Below are 20,464 nucleotides of genomic sequence, written 5' to 3' on the forward strand. Positions count from 1 at the left end.
CGGTCTTTAGGGCCAGGCCTCGAAGCTGCCTAGGTGAGAATGCAGCCTAACCCCGGGACATGGATCCGTTGGCCAAAATTGGAGAGAGCTAAAAGCAATACAGGAAGGGGAAGACGTTTGCAAATGGCTTGACAAATCGATATTAACTAAAGGAACGGATGTCTCTGCAGATTTTTTTCTGATCAGTATTTCTTCTCCCACAGTTCAGTTTTGAATAAACCTTTACCTACCTACTCTATGTCAGGCCCAAAAGATGATGGATTGACACGTGGCCCCAGCCGTCAGGGAACGTGCTAGCTACTAATGAAGATGTCATAATTATGTGGTGTACAAAATATACACACATAACATACATATATTTTAATGTAAAACTTAAAAGTATGCAATATTCTTACAACATTTTACTTCTTTGTTTTCATTTGCTGTTAGTGGATCGGTGGGTGGACATTTTATATAAACTTCTTAAACGACTTGTTTGGGTTTACTCCACAGTACACATAATTCTCATTCTGAAAAATGAGCAACAGAGAAATTTCAAATACCTAAGCCTGGGGAAGACATGTTTTTGGTTAGGGGCAGTGGTCTATGGAAAATAATACCACTAGTGTGAACTACCTACCCTGCCCTAATGGGAGGCAGTGAATCAGCAGTGCCTTGTGGCATGGGAAGCAGTGCCATAGGAAGCCTGAAGCAACAGTAAGTCAGCAACATAGTGCTATATTTAAGTTTTTGATATTTTGCTTATCATAGGGCCTTTTGTTTTGCATTAATTCTGATTTTTAAATGTTGCACACAAAATTTTCATTACTGAGTTTATGGTCAAAAAAAATTTGTGCCCACGTTGTGTCTCATTCTACTCCTAGTCACGTGCATTAGAGTGACCAACAACCTCCAGCTTTTCCCATGTTCCCAGTCAATAACCGAGCATGGCGGGAGTTCTAGAGGTAGGCCATTCCTGTCCCATGTGGGCTCCTACAGGTAACCTGTTGGGAACTACATCCACGCCTAGCATTTTTAGAACTACATTGCCCACCCTACCCAATGCTTCCTTCAGTTTCTTTCACAGATGTCAGACATGTAGTTTGGTATGATTTCCCCACCTTCCCCTGCTCTCTTCCCCTTTATTCTTTTGTCTGTGTGTTTATGTGTGTGTAAGCCCAGAGTCTTAACCACTGGACCGCCAGGGAAGTCCCATTCTCATTTATTCTTCATAGGTGTCCATCCCCCTCCAATAAATCTCTTGCACATTTAATCACATCTTGACATGTTTCTGGAAGACCCAAAATGACACAAAAAACTGAAAGGAAAATGTGTAATACAGATTTTTAAATTTCTCATATATAAAGTTGAATGTGCCAGGTAACATACAGTACAATGTTTTTAAAACTACAAAGCTTTTGGATTTTATATATGAAGTTTTAATTAATAAGAAACGAAAATTTATTCAGATCAATTTATTTGAACTCACATCCAAGAAGAAACATTCAACTTCAGGATTAGAAATAAAAATGGGAACACTCTACTTCTTTTTGGGTAAGGGGTGGATATAAGCCTGATAAGAGTACTAATAGCTTTGTGAAGTTACTACTTAAACTCTGTATATTCAAGTATATATCGAGTGCGTACTTGGTTTATACAGAATTTATCCAATTCTAGCAAAGTCAGAATAAGTAAATCTCCTTGAGTTTTACACTCTCAAGTCTGAAAGCTTAGATTTGATTATAACCATGGCAAAAGTGATTATCTTTACTTCCTGCAAATGTAATCAACTTTTAAAATAACTTAGGCAAACATCAATTTCACACAAACCTTATTAAGGGTAGGAGGAAATTGCAACTGTTCATCTAATTGCAGAGTCTAAACCATAAATTCAAATTGTACCATTATCTTTATTGTCAAATCAAGTCAAGAAAGCCTATTACAGGCTAAAAGAAGTGAATGTGAATCTGCAGGGTCCACTAAGGGAATACGTTGAAAACCTATCATCACATTAGTACTTAACAGCTGTACAGAAATTATTTTCAAGTATGCTCCAAGGGTCACCTCTTAACTGAAGAATTAACCTTCAGGAAGTCAAGAGACAAGTATTATTATCTATATTTTATGTGCTAGGAAATGAAAGTAAACAAAGATTTAGGATTGAGTAATCTATTCAAAATTAAAAAGTAAATTAAAAAGACTGGCTTTATTTGAAACAGGAGTCATGTGCCTTAAATTCCTTTCCATTGGGTTATATCCATTAGTTTACTATTCTATTTAGTCTACATTTCTATTTAAAAGCCAAACCATTTCCAAAAGTTACCTCCATTTTGTCTCCAATATCTAATGTGTTAAGAATAGTATAGACAGACTCTTGTAGTGTTGCTCATTTCTAGTAGACCATTAAAAAAGGAAAACCTCTTGTGCTTTCTGTTCTTTAGAAATAAAAATGGATGTAAAACTGATTATGTAAAACTAAGATTGTAAAGATTTTCTTCCAAAGTAGAAACAATAATCTGCTTGACTTAAAATCTTTTATTCATTTGGGCATTAAATTACCTAACACACAATCTATTTTACATTTAAACACTGTTTCCCTTGTGTTATCTCCAGGAATATTATATAATTAAGTCCACTTCCTGTTAAATTTGCTCTACCAAAATCAATATATAACCTATTTGACTCTGATTATAGCTAAAAGTGACAAAAAAGACTTTTAATGCAAACTAAGAGTATATTTGTAAGAGTTAGGTCTCAAGGCTTTTGTTTCATAGGAAGGAAGCTCTCTATTACATGGATCTATAAAATGATCCAAACTTCAGACAGACAGGAAGCTGATAACTTGATTTATCTTCCTAATGGCTTTGGCTCATGAATAAATGATAATGGTTTGTGTTTTTCTTATAAAAAGAAATGTAATTTGTGTAATGATGAGTCCTATTTGCCACATTTGCTCTACTTTTCTAAAAAGGATTTCTAATGACTTAGACATTCTTTATATTATTTACAATAAGAAGTCAAAACTTTTAACTGAAAGCCATTTTTTTGACCACAGTTTGCCATTAGCTGACATTCAGGAAGGAACACAGGTCTGATCACCAAATCAATAAATCTAGCCACAGACTGACTAAAAGCTTCCTTTAATCTTCTTCCTATTAGGTCTTCCTTTAAATTAAACCCTTCCCTCTGTGAATTATTTAAGTGAATGGCATGGTTATAGAAAGATCAGATATGATTCTTCATACAAAAATGCTCAAGGAACCTAAAAAATCCATTCAGCATGTTTCAGGAATTATAGTATGAATCAAGATGCTGTAGCTTAAAAAAGGAGAGGGGGGCTTGGGGGTATTCCTGAAAGCTTCAGAGAGAAATAGAAAAGTCAAGTTTATTTCCTGGTTAGGGCAGGATGATTCCCAAAGCACATTTAAGTGTCTGGTCCAGACTAGCTATTAGTGATCAAGTAGTCCCCTTTCACTATCAAGGCTTTCCCCTGAGGTAATGCCTAAAGTCTTAATTTTAATATTTTATCTTGTTTCTTTTAGCCCCATCCTCTCTCACCAATAAGGGCCACACATTCCCACCATGCTGAATGCTTTCTCAACCCTGCAATTTACACTTTTCAAACGCTCACCATGTCCAACTTAGTTACAAAATTTATTGGGTTGGCCAAAAATTTCGTTCGGGTTTTTCATATACGGAAAAACCCGAACGAACTTTTTGGCCAACCTGATACATTTGTATCTCCCCACATTGTTCCTTTCAAAACTTATACTCATTTACTTATACATAATTTCAGTAATTACATTTTTAATGAGTTAAGTTTCTGAATACCGAATGCTCTTCCAAATGTGTCCACAAGTCACTGAGAAAGGGTTAAACCTTTCTAAATTCCAATTCCTTCACGCTTTAAAAAATGTATTATTACTCTTCTTTTTCCTTCATGGTAAACAATTCCTTTCTCAAATCTTACATTTCTACTTTCCCGATTTCTTTTCTGTAGCAAATACCAAAGGAAAAAATACAAACCGTTTCAGCGTAAATGAGTCTCCTTCCTGCTCTCATTTATTAGATCACCTACTTCAAGGCTATATAAATGGCAGTATTTTGAAAATGTTAACAGCTATCAATACCTTGAAGGTGAAAAAATAAGAAAGCCAGAGAAAATATATCACAAGCAACCAGTCTGAATATACGAAAGGCTACTTAGATCTTGATTTTCATATAAATACTAATTTTTACCATTATAAAAGACAATGTAATATTTTTCTTTATAAAATTACCTTTTAACAGAATATTCACTAGCTAGTCATTCCTTAGGTTCTTCTGTATTGATAAAAAGTTATTTTTAAAAGAAAAATATTTAAAACAATATTGTTTCATAGAAACAGAAAGTCTCAATATCAAATTCTGATAAAAAACTATAATTATGGGTAGAGTCTTACCATACTATTAATTTTCTTTCACCAAAGATGGACATTTAGGAAGTGCTATATTGGTAAATAAGATAAGCTTCTCAGTGATCTACAAAAGCGCCACAATAAAGATGAGGTAGTATGAGACTGTCCCACTTTTGTAAAAGGGAAATATCATCTTTAGAAGAGATATTTATCCTGACACTGGTGTTGATATCCCGAGCCTCATCACTGCTAAGAGAGGTGCCATTTTAGTAGCTAACCCTCACTGGAACCAAAACAATCTTGAGATCACTGAGAAAAAAATATGTTAGAAGACAATGGTAACAGATTTTAATTTTGTGATAATTGCTAAAAAGTTATTTTAAAACAATTATTTTTAAATGCCATCTTTATGTTATCAGCAGAACTGCAGGAAAGGGAAATGCTACTTCAACACAAAAGCAATGATGCTTAAGAAACATCTATTCTAACGTGGAAATCTAAGTCAAATTTCTTTCAATACAGGTAGAAGCAGCTTCCTACTAGAGCTAAACTAGCATCAAGAAATCAGTTACTATGATATTAAAAATGCCAACTTGTACAAAGGGGTAGACAACTCACCAGAAGGAATAACTGTCTAGGATATTTATTATTCACTGATTCTTTAAAAAAGAAGAGTAGGCTATCATTCCATCTATCTTATTATATAACATTTCTAAAAATACTTCCCCGTTCTGGGGATGTTAAATTCAAAATATTACGCCTGGTGCCCAGTATTGTTCAGTATGGCATAAGCCACGTATCTCTCAAAATGTTTCCTTTTTGAAGCCATACTAAAGACATGTTAGTTCTGAAAATAGGAATAATTATCTGGAACCTGAAGATCAAAACCATTATTAAGCTCCCTGAATACTGAGCTCCACGTTTACTTCTTGAATCTTTATTCAAGCTCAATTCAAAATAATGAAAAACTACCTAGTTCTCTTTGGTTACCAATGGAAATTTGTGGCTGTTTATATAAACTGTGGCATCTCTCCAAACTAACAGGCTCAGAGTTTCTAAAACAGAGCTAAGCAGAAGCAACAGTTCATAAGTAAATTCAGAAAAACCTTAGTTGCTTTATTACTTTAGTAACTACTAGTTACTAATAGTGTTACCATTATTTTTAAAGCTTCCAGTGAGAAAGGAACAATACTTATGTTCTGAAGATGGTAACTCTTCCTAGTTTGAGAGAAAGATCTACTCAAGGAATAATAAATGACCATGCCACATTATAGAAGAATAAATTCACCCCCAAAATATCATGTCCTCATTTGATTCTTACCGACCTGATTAATCAAATTTAGTAATTCTGCTTTACAGTTAATATTTAAAATTAAAACACATGAAGTTTGATTTTAAGCCATTTTGCTAACCTTTAACATCCCTATTAGTAAATTATAGAAGTCAATTACATTAGTATGGATTGTAAATGACAACACACTCAGCTTTACTGAAGACTTTTAAACCAAATGAAAAGGATGATGGGGAAACTGTATCCTATGTATAGGAATGCCAATGGCATAGGTTAACAAAGCATTTTATATGTAAGAAAGGACAGGATTACTTTTAAAGAAAAGTATGAAATACAGATTATTTAACTGTGTTTGCAATGCCTACCAAACTTCAAATATCCCTGGATCATATGCAAATTACAGTTAAGAAAAGAAAAAAATTAAGTATGCAATCTACATGGTAAAAACAAAAACCAAACACCTCGTCAAAAATATCCATTAACTCCTAGTGTGTAACAATTATTAAACAATTATTATTGTTAAACAATTATTGTATCCTAAGAAAAATAAACTGATCTGGAAGTAAAATTTAGGGCATAAGTTTATTTTGGACTTTAACTGCCCCTGTAGAAAAATTCAAAGTGGCATAATAAGAAAAATAAAATATTAAATGAAAATATGTATATAATCACTCCTGTGTTCCTACCCTTTTCCTAGCATTGCTGTTCTGGTGCATCAATCCTGAGTACTCTAACTTTTGATTTATAGTGATATTCTTTCAGATATAATTTCATGGAAGAAGGAATTGGAAGGGCATCAATGCCATCATAAGTTGTACAGTTACAAATAACTGTTCTGCATATATGCTGCAGGGGAAAGGGGAAAGTCCGAATTAAAGGAGTGGATAAAAGTGGTTCAAAGAACATACAGGCACTCGGGTCCTTATAATGCTCTAGGAGCCCAGTTATGTCAGGAGAATGGAAGACACAAGGATCATGTGCATCAAAGCTAAAGTTGTGATTCCACTGTTCAATTCTAGCATGAAGAGAACGACTATAGCGTCTAAAACTAACGGAGAATAAATAGTCTTCCTGTGCTGAATCTCGCAGTAAAAAGGTACCCTCTGGTTTTCCTTCTAGTAGAGCTTCAGCTGCATATTTATCCATAACGCCCCAGTAACATGGATTATTATTGATCTGAAGGAGGTCTGGTACAAGACAGTGGACATAATCAATCTGGGTATGGTACTTAGGAGGTGTTTCCAGTTGCAGGGTTTCTTCATCAATTTCCCATTTGGGTTTGTTTCTTTTCCTGGAACTTGTGCAAAGTGTTATAATTTCATCATCTGAATCCATATCACTATCTTCTATACTGTTATTTGAAGCCAGGTTCATTATAGAGCCAGTCCCAGGACCACCTCTACCCGAAGAATCGTTATTGGTTATGACACAGGGCTGAACACTGGTATGTGAGAAGCAGTTGACCTCTTCCATGTTTCTTCGTTGTTTTAGTTGACCATCCCTCAATTCAGTCTGAGACAAGTCTGTGCTTACCCATTCATCTGATTTGGGACTTATAGGAGCAGTGTGTCGTTTAATAAAATGCCACCTAAAGGCTAAATCTGATCGAGGTGGGAAAGGACACTTATCTAACATGAGTTCACTGATATGAATTTTTCTTTTAGACGGAAGCCCTGAAGAGTGCCGACTACTACAATTCTTTATTGGAAAACACTGCCCCACAGCATCTTGCAGCTTCTGTTTAAGAGATCGGCCTAAAAATCTATGCCCACAGGAATGATCTAAATCCAACTCGATAGATGAACAGCTGTGCTTCCTTTCTTGGCTCCTTAAAGGAACTTCAGTTTTCTCTATAGCACTCACTGTTTCAGCATCTGAACAACTTTCACTCTTTTTTGACCAAGATAACTTCTTTCCACTCCATACATAACCATCCTTTCTGTCAGCACTTCGACTCCGACTAGTTTTGGGCCTTACATCTACATTTTTACTATTACTTTCACTATTTTCTGCCATTTTAACAAACTGTCCACAAATTCCAGTGTTATAAATACTGCTCTTTCAGTTTTTCCGGTAGAATGTTTCTTCTGGGCACTTTCTGGATATATCTAAGGAAGAAAAAGATCATTAATCGTTTGTCATTAACATTGTATAGATTATATATCAAACCCCAATTATACATAAGATGAAAAGATGAAAAAGGATAATACATTAAAAACAAACTATTAGAAATGTTGGAAGGCAGTTCCAAGATATTTTGTTCCCACCTAAATAAACTACTTTACCTTATGCTAATAATTCCATAGTGCCATGGAGTCAAGAATCTGAGTTCCTTTCCCACAGCTAGTTTCGATGTGAATCAAAAAAGCTAAGCATCCTCTCAGCCAAAATATACATCTGAAATATGAACAATTTCCGGTTTTGAGGTACATCTTATGCCCATCTCTCCTCCCCTTATTTTTTAATTTCACAGCAGACCAAGAAATTCTTTGTTAAGAGATGAGAAACCTATGAGCTGGTGTATGATGACCACTACCCTCCTTCTCTCTGTTTTCTTTCCTATTGATTGAAAATATGAACAGTTTTAAGTTATAAAAGCTGTTAAGAATTTATTAAATAAATAATCATCACTGAATACTAGGAATGTCATGCAAGAATTCCCAATGCAATTTTTGTCAACTCATTTAAATATCTGGTCAACTTCACTATCAGTCTAGGCAGTTTGTAGAAAATTTGGAATTGGATAAAAATTTGTTATTTTATACACACATACACTTCCTTATATTCTTTTTTTTTTTTTTTTTGTGGTACGCGGGCCTCTTACCGCTGTGGCTTCTCCCACTGCAGAGCACAGGCTCCGGACGCGCAGGCTCACCGGCCATGGCTCACGGGCCTAGACGCTCCGCGGCATGTGGGATCCTCCCGGATCGGGGCACGAACCCGCGTCCCCTGCATCAGCAGGCAGACTCTCAACCACTGCGCCACCAGGAAAGTCCTATTCTTCTTGATAATTTCAAAAAACAAGCAGATAAAGTTCTATAGGGCAATGCCTTTCCTATGAAATTGGCTAGCTATACTAGAATTTATAATGTAAATAAAGTTTTATTAAGACTAATAGTAATGATTGGTCATAGGTAGAAACTACTTAACTATTCTTAGATGGAAAAAGATTTAAGCCCAGAATTGGGGGGAGGGATTCTATAATCTCAAATATTTTACAAATGAAAGTTGAATATTGAGACTGAGAAAATCAGTTGTACTCAACATTCTGATCATGATTAAGCTTCTGATTATATCAGAGGAACATTAACAATCCCAACAGTCAAGTAAATGTTTAGAACTATGTGAATCTATTTTCATGGCAGTAGGGTTTGAAACAAGCATCTGCAGAGGCAAATATAATTGGGAAGTGCTTAAAAGTGTGAACTAATGACACAGGCTTGCCATATAAAGTACCCCATTACTAAACAATGAATAGCATCGGGTGATTATACGTATTATTTTGATTTAGTGAGCTCACTGGTACGTAATAATTTAAAATCCACAGGGAAAAAATATTTGAAAATCTAAATTTGAAAGAAACATCATCACTTAGTATACCAAAATTATATTCAACAGCATGCTTTGGTTGTTCATTGACTAAATTCCACTGAACAAAAATAAACAGGCAGAAGCTACAAAGTAGGCTGAAGTATATGAAGAGTCAGTGATCAGAAGAGACACTAGTTACTAACAGCTTACACTTGTATTTTTCAAATAAAAAATTAAAAAGGAGCCCCAAGCAGATATTTTTTTGTTAACACTACATACTTTCAACTTTTTTATTCAGCATAATAATGTGAAAAGTTATCATGTAAGGTTTAAAATACCTGGTGTTTTTATTTACTTTAAAAATATGAAAGTAGCAGATTATTAACTCTATGATCAACTTTACTCCACTGGGTGTGAGCATCTTCATCTTCCTTTATTTCTATATCAAAGCTAAGTCTGTACCTCTGCTCTCTCTCTCTTTTTTAAAAACATCTTTATTGGAATGTAATTGCTTTACAGTGGTGTGTTAGTTTCTGCTGGATAACAAAGTGAATCAGCTATACATATACATATATCCCCATGTATCCTCCCTCTTGCGTCTCCCTCCACCCTCCCTATCCCACCCCGTACCTCTGCTCTTGATGACATTCCCACCTTTACCAGGGCCTGCTTCCATTGCTAGCTCTTAACTTCTCTCTGCCTTCAAAAACAACCAAGTCTCCTATAAACTGTTTTAGTGATTCCAATGCTTCCTTTAGTTATAATTGCTGCATTCCATATTAAATTTCTTAATGAGTAGTATAACTTGATTTCCTCTCAAAAAGAAAATAGTTTTGTTTTTCTCTAATTATAAAAGAAATAATGATCCAGTTTAAAATAGCTATGTGAAAATCTTTTTGCTCCATCTTTCTCTCAGAAGTCAGCCCAAAACAAGGGAAAATGAGAAATAAAAACAAACCTCATCTTCAATGAAACTAGCAGATATCCATAACCTGAGTGACAAAATACAAGGACAGAAAATGAACAGAGGAGCAATGACTGACTCAGCAGTGGAGAGGAAGGTGACACCAGGCACAAAGGCAACGTTGATGAGAAACAAGCCAACAGAGCAGGCAAAGTCCAGGACACCCAGAGGTACAAGGTGCTACAGAAAGTATGGATGGAGAACAGGGCAGAAAATGGGGAGGTAGGTTGAAAATTTGCATATGTGCAGTTAGATGTCTCTGGTTGTTACTCTCATACTTAGAGGAGATGGGAAATTTATCAATATTATTTGGAGAAGCTGAACCAGAGAGGCTCAGGACTTTGGATACTAGGCATGGTGAGGATAGATGGGAGGCTTGGGACTAAAATCAGAAAGAAAATTCCCTGCTTCCTTCTTCCATCCAGCTTCTAGAACTCCAGCAGCCAAACTTACACCTCCTAATAGGAGACTGGAAGATACTATGCTGGAGAAACAGAATGGCCAAAGAGAAAAGACCTATAGATGCTGATAACTGGAAATCCTCCAATAAGAAGCTGGAGGGCCACCCAAGCATGCTGTGAAGCTCATCCATCCATAAGCCCAGCCTACTTACATAGTGCTTTCAGGCAGCACTGCTGTGCTTCATTTACTCTAGAATATGGCATGTCACCAGACTTTTGAGGAAAGCCTCTAAAATAAACAAGCGAATAAAACAAAGAACTTGGAGAAAAAAGTAACCATGAAAGCAGCAGGTAATAAAATAGATCTCTTCCAAGTTAAAAGAATATATTATACCAATGAATAAAATGAGGTAGGGACAATCAGAGAATAAGAAAAATTTGGAAATTAAAACCATGATTGCAGGAAAAAAAATATTCAATAGGAAAGTTGGAGGTAAGCTGAGGAAATAATAGGAAAGAGGAAAAAAATGGTTAACTAGACAGAGAAGACAAGAAAATTAGAGGATCAATACAGACTTCACAGAAAATACCAAAATGGAGAGGGAAATTATAAAAGAAAATATATTAGAAAATTTCCCAGAACTGAAGGACATGAGTCTCCATACAGAAGGAGCACAATGAGTGCCCCGCACAAGGGAAAATACACACCAAGTTACATTATTCTAAAATGTTAGAACCCTAGAGATAAAGAGGTGATACCGAAGTCTTCCTACCTTATAGACAACAACACTCTAAGTATTGTATGCTTATAAATCTGTTAAAGAGAGTAGACCTCATGTTAAGTGTTCAATCAATCGATTTATGTATGTAACCCAGCCAAAAAAAGAAAAAAGGCTTCCTGAGGGAAAAAAGTCACAAAGGACTGTAAATAAAATAACATCTGTTTTCTCAACAGTAACAGTGGAAGCTAGAGGATAGTTTCCAACCTTGAAGATAACCAGCCTAACAATCAATCAAATAGGATAAAATAAAGAAATTTTCAGACATGAAAGTAACAACAATTTTACCTCATATTGGAGGATGTGCTCTTCTAAAATAAGAGTGTAAACCTAAAACAAATGGCATAACATAGGAAACAAGGTATTTAACATATGAGAAAGGAAATGTGAATTCCTGGGATGCTTAAGAAGGGAAGTTTCCAGACAACAGGGTGTTTGGCGCTGCTGGAGAGCAACTAGTTCGTATAACCACATAAGGACGTAAGGCTCTTTGTGTAATAAGAGAATAGAAAGAGAGTAAGGAGGCTAAAAGAGAGGTAAATCCTCATCTATCAGAAGAGGAACTCAACCAATAATGTCTAATAATTGATGCATCAAGAGAGAAGTATAAGCATATGATTTAGAAATGTGAAGATAAATACCAGAAAGACAAATTATGAAAGTAGAAGCCTTTGAGATGGGTAGGAGAGGAATGCGGCATTACTTAGCTTATCTAAGCTTTTCAGCTTAATTTAACTTGAACCTATGTACACATATCATTTTGATGACCATAAATAAAAATAACAGTACTTTATACTCACTGTGAAAAATTCAAACTTAAAGTTATGAAGAAAAAAGTAAAAACTATCCATAATCCTACCACCCAGCAGTAACCGTTATAACATTTTCAGTATCTCTATACATGTACATGACAAGGATGCAGTTCCATAGCACAATGATGGCAGACATTAGAAATATGGTTTGAGCCCAGTTTATTTTGTACTAGCCACATGACCTTGAAAGCTCAGTTTCTTCATCTGTAAAATGGAGGTTACTGATGCTATCTATTTCATTAGGCTGGTGGGAATTAAATGAAATAATGTATGTGAAGTATATACCTAGCTCAGATTCTAAATGTACCAAGTATAAAATAAAGTTTAACATATTTTTTCTTTTTTAAAAAAAGAAACAGATATTACATATGTTTTATTATAGCGCCCAAGCCAGTTTTATAGAAATCGTTCATAAAGGAAAAAATCACAGAAATACCTCTGTCTCTAGCCCATGCTAACTATAAAATTTATGAGCAAATATAATTTTCAGGATGATAACTAATGTTTCAAAATGAAAAAGGATCAGTACACTAAATACAGCTGAAACTCAACAGACCATGAAGCTACAGAACAATTTGACATTTTCCTCAGAGAACTGATTTCCAGCCTTACTCTATACAAGTTTACATGCTAACATAACAGATTTACTTTAGCAAGGCTTACCAACTTGTACATAATAGGTAGCAATCCATCAAGTACCTCTGGATTTTAGGTTAATTGTTCTTACGTATGCTAATGCTGCAGGGATCCATAAAATAAAGCAAAAAATGCCATTGCCCTAGATGAATTTTCCACACATTTACCTATACTTAAAGAGTTAATGCATAGAAAATCTTCTTTTGACTGGTTATCTTTTTGTATCTAAGAACTACAGCCTTATATAAATTTTACATAGCATTCTTGTGATAGAAAACTGAGTTCATGCTTCAGAAGTCCCACTTTTATAAATTGTTATGGTAAAAAATATATTTGGTGGAGCTCCCCTGGTGGCGCGGTGGTTGGGAGTCCGCCTGCCGATACGGGGGATGCGGGTTTGTGCCCTGGTCCGGGAGGGTCCCGCATGCCGCGGAGTGGCTGGGCCCGTGAACCATGGCCACTGAGCCTGCGCGTCCGGAGCCTGTGCTCCGCAGCGGGAGAGGCTACAACAGTGAGAGGCCCGCGTACGGCAAAAAAAAAAAAAAAAAAAAAAAAAATTTATATATATATATTTGGTAAAATATACCGTATCACTATATGGGCCAGAATGTCACTTAATGTTGTAATCTTCAAAGTAGGAAGAAAATTTAACTTCTATTTATACTTGCCTAAAAATTAGAAAACTTAAAATTTATGAATATTGAATATATGATTGACAATGTTCCCATCACTCATTGTGAGATGGTTATTTGTCTGATGAGGTGCTATTCCTGAGGGAAGAGTGGGAGCTCCAAAAAGCTAAGGACTTGATGGCAACCCTCTCCATTTCTTTGTGCCCTTTTAGTGCACCGCAACTGACTCCATGTTGCTGGAATACATTTGTGGATTATATTATCCTAGGTAAGAGAATCTTTACAATACTTTGTAAATAGACACAATCACAGAAATTTTATAACACACGAGGTTTGCTAGTTATTTCAGGGCAAAGTACTTAAGTTGCTGAAATTTTAAGACAAGTTATGTATTTTTCTTTTACAAAATGACAAGTGTTCTAAGTTTGATGACCTTTATTGGGATAATAATTGGCTCTGAGAAGCTACTTAGCAGATACATTAAGAAAAAAGGCAAAACAAAACATTTAACTGGTCTCTTCATGGTTCAGGTAACTTAAAAAAAAACTTATGCTATGGTGAGATCTTTTTAGAAAAAAAGATATTCAGAATTTCCTTCACTATCCCATGATTTTATTACAATAATGATAAAAATGCATCATGTATGTAACTCTCGCATCTTTACACTTTAAACAGATGGCAAAAGATCTTTTAATCTCTTCCAAAAGTTGCATTAAATCAAAATTCATAAAATTAAAAAAATTCAATCACATTTCTCTCAATAAAAATAACATTATTAATTTTTTAAACATCTTTATTGGCATATAATTGCTTTACAATGTGTTAACATTACTTTTAGTGAAAAAATTTTTTTATTTTTAAAGACTAAAAATGAGTTTTAAAAAAGTGCTTTTGGTGTCTTGCCTATACATGTAAAATCTGAATGTTAAAAAAAAAAGCGTAAGGTTCTGAATCTGAATGAGTCCTTTCAAATACCCTATCATTAATCGTTGGAATTTGATACAAACTTCATAGAAATGAAGTAGAAGATGAGATACAAAATGGAAAAAAAGTGACTTTAATACCAACTTTATGTAGTATAGAAATCAACGATGATACTTTGAAAAATGTTCACAAATCAACAATCTTTGTTAGTAACTGCAAAGAAGCTTTTTTTTTTTTTTTTTTTTTTAAAGAAGGTGAAAGAATCACTTGGGAGAAAGTGCTTTGACTCTTGATTCAATAATTAATTTTTTATGAAGGCATCTAAGTTACAATGCCCTGGGGAATACACAGTGACTTTTTTTTATTGTTATTTCTTAATGAGCAAGAGGCAAACGTCTACAGCAAGTTTATTTAAACCTTTTTCAAAAAATCAAGTTCTCAGATTCACTAGCCATTTGATCCCAGGTTCTATAATCAATTGCACTGAACAGTGATAAACGAATTAATACCCAATGTGACCCTTCTATGCTAACAACAGACTTAAATAACATTTAGTTAGTACTCTTGAATAAGGTTGGGAAGGTGATTTTAATTTAAATTCCTTGAAAACTTTTTTAAAAGCCAGTAATTAAAGGGTTAAACTTCATTCATCTAGAAACTGCATTGTATCTCTATGATGTTGGATAACAGAGCATTATTGTACATATTAATCATTCATTGAACTACTGTGTCTACAATGCTGATGTCTACCTAAGGCCAGAATTCATGTAAATATTAAATTTGATGTTATAAAGAATAATTTACTATACTACAAAGAATTCACAAATAACTTATTATTCTGGTAGTTATTTAACCCTGGGAACTACCTTATCAAATCTATGATTCCAAAGTTTACCTGCCATTATGTGTCCCCAAAACTCCTTGAATGCATTCTGATCACAGTCCATGTTATTTGAATTGGATTCTGTGGGTTAGAGCCCTTGATGTTTGATCATAGCCTAATATTTGAGTTGGATTCTATGGGAACACTTAAGAGTCCATGAATGGAATATACTGGATAGTACAAGAGAGGTAAATTCCTTGGAATGTTAATAAAAAAACATTAAAAAAATGGGTTTGTTCAAATGAGAAACATCTCTGAAGTATAAAGTGTTTTTTTCTCATTACGAAAGCAATACAGGTTCATTTTCCAGTAAATATTTTAAAATATCTCCTTTTTCATGCTACCAACACACACACACACACACACACACACACACACACACACTGATTAGCACCACTACACCCTTCCTTCCCTTCTCCAAACTTTCTCCACTTACTTTCCTAATTATATTTTGCTTAAGTCAGTGTCCCCCAATCTGAACTCCTGTGTACACTAGTGCTAAAAGATGTTAATATATACATGTTCTAGAGAAACAGAAGTTTCCTTATTAAACAAGTTTGGGAATCACTTCCCCCCTGAAAGATTACAAGGCACCTTCAGCAAAAGGTTCCAAGAGGTCCTTCAGTTAAGAAACCTGCTTAAGCCACAGTTTCCTTTATTTAACTCATCATAGAGCCGTTTTGTGGAAGAAACTGTGGGAGAAACATTAACTTGGGCTAACATTAAAATAAGTGTACATTCCCTGAGCATGCTAGCTAAAGATTAAGAGGAATGTCCAGGACCTGTCACTGAAGAGGGTTAATTTAGTGTGAAGAGGGAACAGAAAACTAAGAGCTGGCACTATAAACTTCTAAAAGTGCAAGAACCAGGACTTCCCTGGTAGCACAGTGGTTAAGAATCCATCTGCCAATGCACGGGACACGGGTTCGAGCCCTGGTCCGGGAAGATCCCATCTGCCGCAGAGCAACTAAGCCAATGTACCACAACTATTGAACCTGCACTCTAGAGCCCACGAGCCACAACTACCGAAGCCCGCCCGCCTAGAGCCTGTGCTCCGCAACAAGAGAAGCCACCGCAATGAGAAGCCCATGCACCACAATGAAGAGTAGCCCCCGCTCGCTGCAACTAGAGAAAGCCTGTCCACAGCAATGAAGACACAACGCAGCCAAAAATAAAAATAAAATAAATAAATTTATTTTAAAAAATTTTTTTAAAAATTAAAAGCGCAAGAACCTTAACAGAATCTTAGAAACCAGAATATTTAAGATATTCAATTGTGACTCTTAGAGAATAAATTGGATTGTACAGATGTACTTCTTCCTTTCAATTTGTAATTTTTTAATTATAAAAATAATATATGCTCATTATAAAATATATGGAGCATTCAGAAAAGTTCAAAAAGGAGGAAAAAAACCTGTAATTCAATTACCTAGAGGCACTCAATTTAGACATTTTGGCCAATTTCCTTGTAGTCTTTCTTCCTATGAGTACAATTTAGTCTAAAGAGGAAATTTTTAAGTTATAAAGATCTATAAAAAATTAACAATCTAGTTTTTCACTATACCATATTTAAAAATGAAGCATGGTGCAGATGAAACAACAGCATGAGTTGCTAAATCATCAAACATGATCTAAAATTTAGACTTTGTCACTTACTAGCTATCTCTCCTGACTTTTAGAATCTCATTTAGCTTCAGTGTTCACATTGTTAAATCTGGATACCGTCAGCTGCCCCATGTTTTTCCTGCCAGGATTAAAATCTATGAAAACAGCATACATTGAGCTTAATGAGAATACATACTACGTTCTGTAATACGTTGTCTTCTCAGAACCTTCCATGTAGAATAAGCTAATTTCTAAAAATGAGAGATGGGACAGTGGCAAAATTAAGGAAAAAGAATGAAAGGAAACAAAGGCTACATATAAGGCTAGAAAATCCAGACAAAAACATCTCAAAAGCCTGAGGCTGAGGATGCTTTGGCATTTGTGAGATATCATAAAGCACTTTCTATTACTCCTGATACTAAACATGCTCTTTTAAAAAGTGTTTTTAAGCTTTAAATTCTTGAAAAGTAGTATGGGTGTAAATAACCAAACTTAATTATAAAAAGTTTGTAATTTCTTACAAGCTAACTTAGTAAATAAACAGGTTTCAACAGTAATAGTAGGCAAAGTTTTTTTTTTAAAAAAAAAAATCATAGATTATTCTTTTCATTGCTTTATGATAACTACGTCTGCTTACATTTAAGCTTGGGTAACAAGTTTTACCTACAAACTAGTATAATGTTACTCTAGAATTAAATAAAATTGTTTTCATGTTCTGATAAAACTAAATTCTAAGTTTTATGGCAACAGTTATGACTTGGAGAGGCAGTATGGTAGACTACTTGGATCAGAAGTTAATAGACCTGGGTTCTATTTCTAGTTCAGACAGTTGGTTAGGTGTGTGACCTTGGACAACTCACAACCTTTCTGAGCCTTGGTTTTTTTCATTCATAAAACAATGATTATATCTGTCTCGCCGTAGTAAGGATCCACTGCCACTGTAACAACACAAGAGTCAAATATTAGCCGTCTTTGGCCAGCGGAACTGGGTAGGTTGAGAGTAGGACTTTCCTGTATTCCCTTTTACACCTTAGAAAGTTTATACATGCACAAGTATTATTTACCCCCAAAATAAATTAAATAGGCTGGTAAGATTCAGGACACTTTCAGAGATATAAAAATCTTCAGATTTCTAAACTGCCTTCAATGTTTTTTTTCAATACTCTTCTCAGTTTTGTTATTACTCTCTTCTTCTAGCCTTATGTTTCATAGGATTAATAATTTTTACATCAAATATCAATACATATTTTATTAAAAAGGAATTTAAAAACTCCTCTCATAAGGCAATACTGATATGCCTCCTGGATAAACTAAGATTATATGACATTTATAGATAATACTGCCACAAGTAGAACGGTAATATATTCATGCTTTCTCACCCTATTGTCCTTGAGAACAACAATATTTGTGAGCCTAAGGGTACTATGAATGGTCACAACAGAGAAATGGTAACTAACCTTCACTGCAATCGAAGCTGCGACCTTGGCATGATTTTCAGTGAGTTCATTCAGCTATCCACTCCTATGAGACATGCACCTGACACCCACATTGGTGACGGACAGCTACACTGGTTTCTTTTTAAAAGCTATATTATCTTAAATAACCAGGCAATTTAAGATTTAAGTTACACATTTCATTACCACACTATTAGTCTTGTACATATTATTTGAATGTCTGTTTCCCTCACCAAGATTGTGAATTCACTGAGGACTTTAAAATTTGTCTTTTTAAAATCTGACTGAAATAGAAATGGACATGTGAAAACATACTGGCAAAAGCAAGAATACATCTTTTAACAGTTGAAAAAATTTAATGGATAATGATTCAAACAACTCCATTTTAAATGAAACCATTAAATGCCCACCCAAAGTACCCCATTAATAACACAAGACAATTAGTTTTATACATCCATGAGTGTCTTCTATATATGGAAGAAGGTGTCATCTTCATTTTAGAGATGAGGAATCTGACATTCAGTAAAAGTAAAGAAGTATATTCAAGGTCACACGAGTAACTGTCAGAGTCAAAATTAAAATCTAGGATTGTTCAACTCTAAGGCCCAAGCTCTTTCCATACATGTGAAATTTGTAAACAAACAAACAAACAAACAAACAAAACAAAAAACCCTATGAATCAAATGTGTTCATTGCTAAAGCAGAGTGAAAGGAGAGAAGCGCAAACACCATTCATAGTTTTGAAGTCACATGGTGTTAACATATTTTATAGTTACGGCATTTTATAGCTATAAATCTTGTTCCAAATTGGCAGATTCTTCTTATGCTGAGCTCTGAAAAGCACTACACTGAAATCTCACGATGATTTATTTGATGTATTATCGGACTTCTTCTTGAACCCCAGTCTATCCAGTGATATTGGATTTAAAAAAAATTAGAAATCAGTCTATCTAAACAACGAATGCTATCCAAATAAAATTAAGTCACTCGGAAAGAATCATCTCAGGTATCTTTTGCTCTTGTGGGAAATCAAGGATAGGTTGGTTATTTTTCCACAAATCCCAAGTTCTTTTTCAGCCAACCACTCTTCCTCTTCATTCACGTACCAAACCTCAGTGTCTAGCAAGCCTATTTGGAGCCCTAGTACTCAAAGCAACACCTTTCACAATGCCACCACGGTAAGAACTATACCACGGTTTGTCTAAATCTGTTCGCAAGTTTTCCCAATGGAACTAGACTGAAAAACAATGGGGAAAACTCTACAACAGAAAAACGTTTCTCTTATGTCATAAACAAGTTCCGATTGAGAATAGAAGGTGGGTAGCACGAAAAATATCATTGTGAAGGTTTTCATCAGAGACAGGTCTCCCAACATGGAGAACGTGAAGACCGAAGCAAAGCATAAACTTAATGGCCAAGACCTTAGCAAAGATTGTAAGGATCGAATGAAGTATTCAACAATATACTTTAGTTCTAGCTCTTCTTTTACATCTAAATATGCACTTCAGTGAACTTTAGGTGGGGTTTGAATAGGGAAACCCGAATTACTTTCTTCTTAAGGGATATATGTAAAATGTCCTATAGAGTAAGCATTAATGTACACGCCAGACCTCCAGGAACCATGAACTGAGATTAAGTCTTCCTTCCTTTACCGGTATAGAAATGACAAGATGAAGGCGCCAAGGATGCCAAGATTAAAGGCTTGAGAAGGGTCTCAGCTTCCTTTTCTCGAAAGAACATGCCCAAACATCTCGTTCTCTAGCCGGGTCCCAAGGAGGGGCTGGACCCGTACGGGGACCCGGATATGGCTGCCTGTGAGGAGCGCCCGGAAAGTAGAAGCAGACCCCGCTGGGCAAGGCCAAGCAGCAACCACCCTTCCCCCACTCACCTCTCGGAGCGCAGTTTAACTGGGGCTGTCCGAGTAACTGCCGCCATCACCACCGCCATCACTCTGGGTGCTCGCTAAGCTGGAGAAGGGAGACCCAACCACTCCGGCACCTCATGTAGGTCCTCTAAGACTGATGCCTGCCTGCAAGCCCCCACCCTTCGGTGCGGGGTTCTCATCTCAGACGTCGCAGTCACCGCCCCCACCTGCTTCGCCGGCGCTGCCGCCACTTCCGTGTTCGGGTCCCTCCCTTTCTTCCTCACTCCCCCAGCAACCGGCTTTTTCCCTGCC

At 35.6% G+C, this 20,464-nt stretch overlaps 1 protein-coding gene across 1 annotated transcript; it reads right to left on the minus strand.

Annotated features, from left to right (window-relative positions):
- Positions 1–4,308: 4,308 nt before the first annotated feature.
- Positions 4,309–20,425, minus strand: SOCS4 (suppressor of cytokine signaling 4). The gene is made up of 2 exons (XM_082647075.1): positions 20,177–20,425; positions 4,309–7,775 (listed from the first exon to the last, which is right to left on the minus strand). The coding sequence occupies exon 2, from the start codon at positions 7,681–7,683 to the stop codon at positions 6,361–6,363; it is 1,323 nt and encodes a 440-aa protein (XP_082503201.1). The 5' UTR covers positions 7,684–7,775; positions 20,177–20,425; the 3' UTR covers positions 4,309–6,360.
- Between the last annotated feature and the right edge of the window lie 39 nt (positions 20,426–20,464).

Source organism: Grampus griseus (assembly GCF_964374135.1).
Source record: "Grampus griseus genome assembly, chromosome: 2".
NCBI classification, from domain to species: Eukaryota; Metazoa; Chordata; class Mammalia; order Artiodactyla; family Delphinidae; genus Grampus; species Grampus griseus.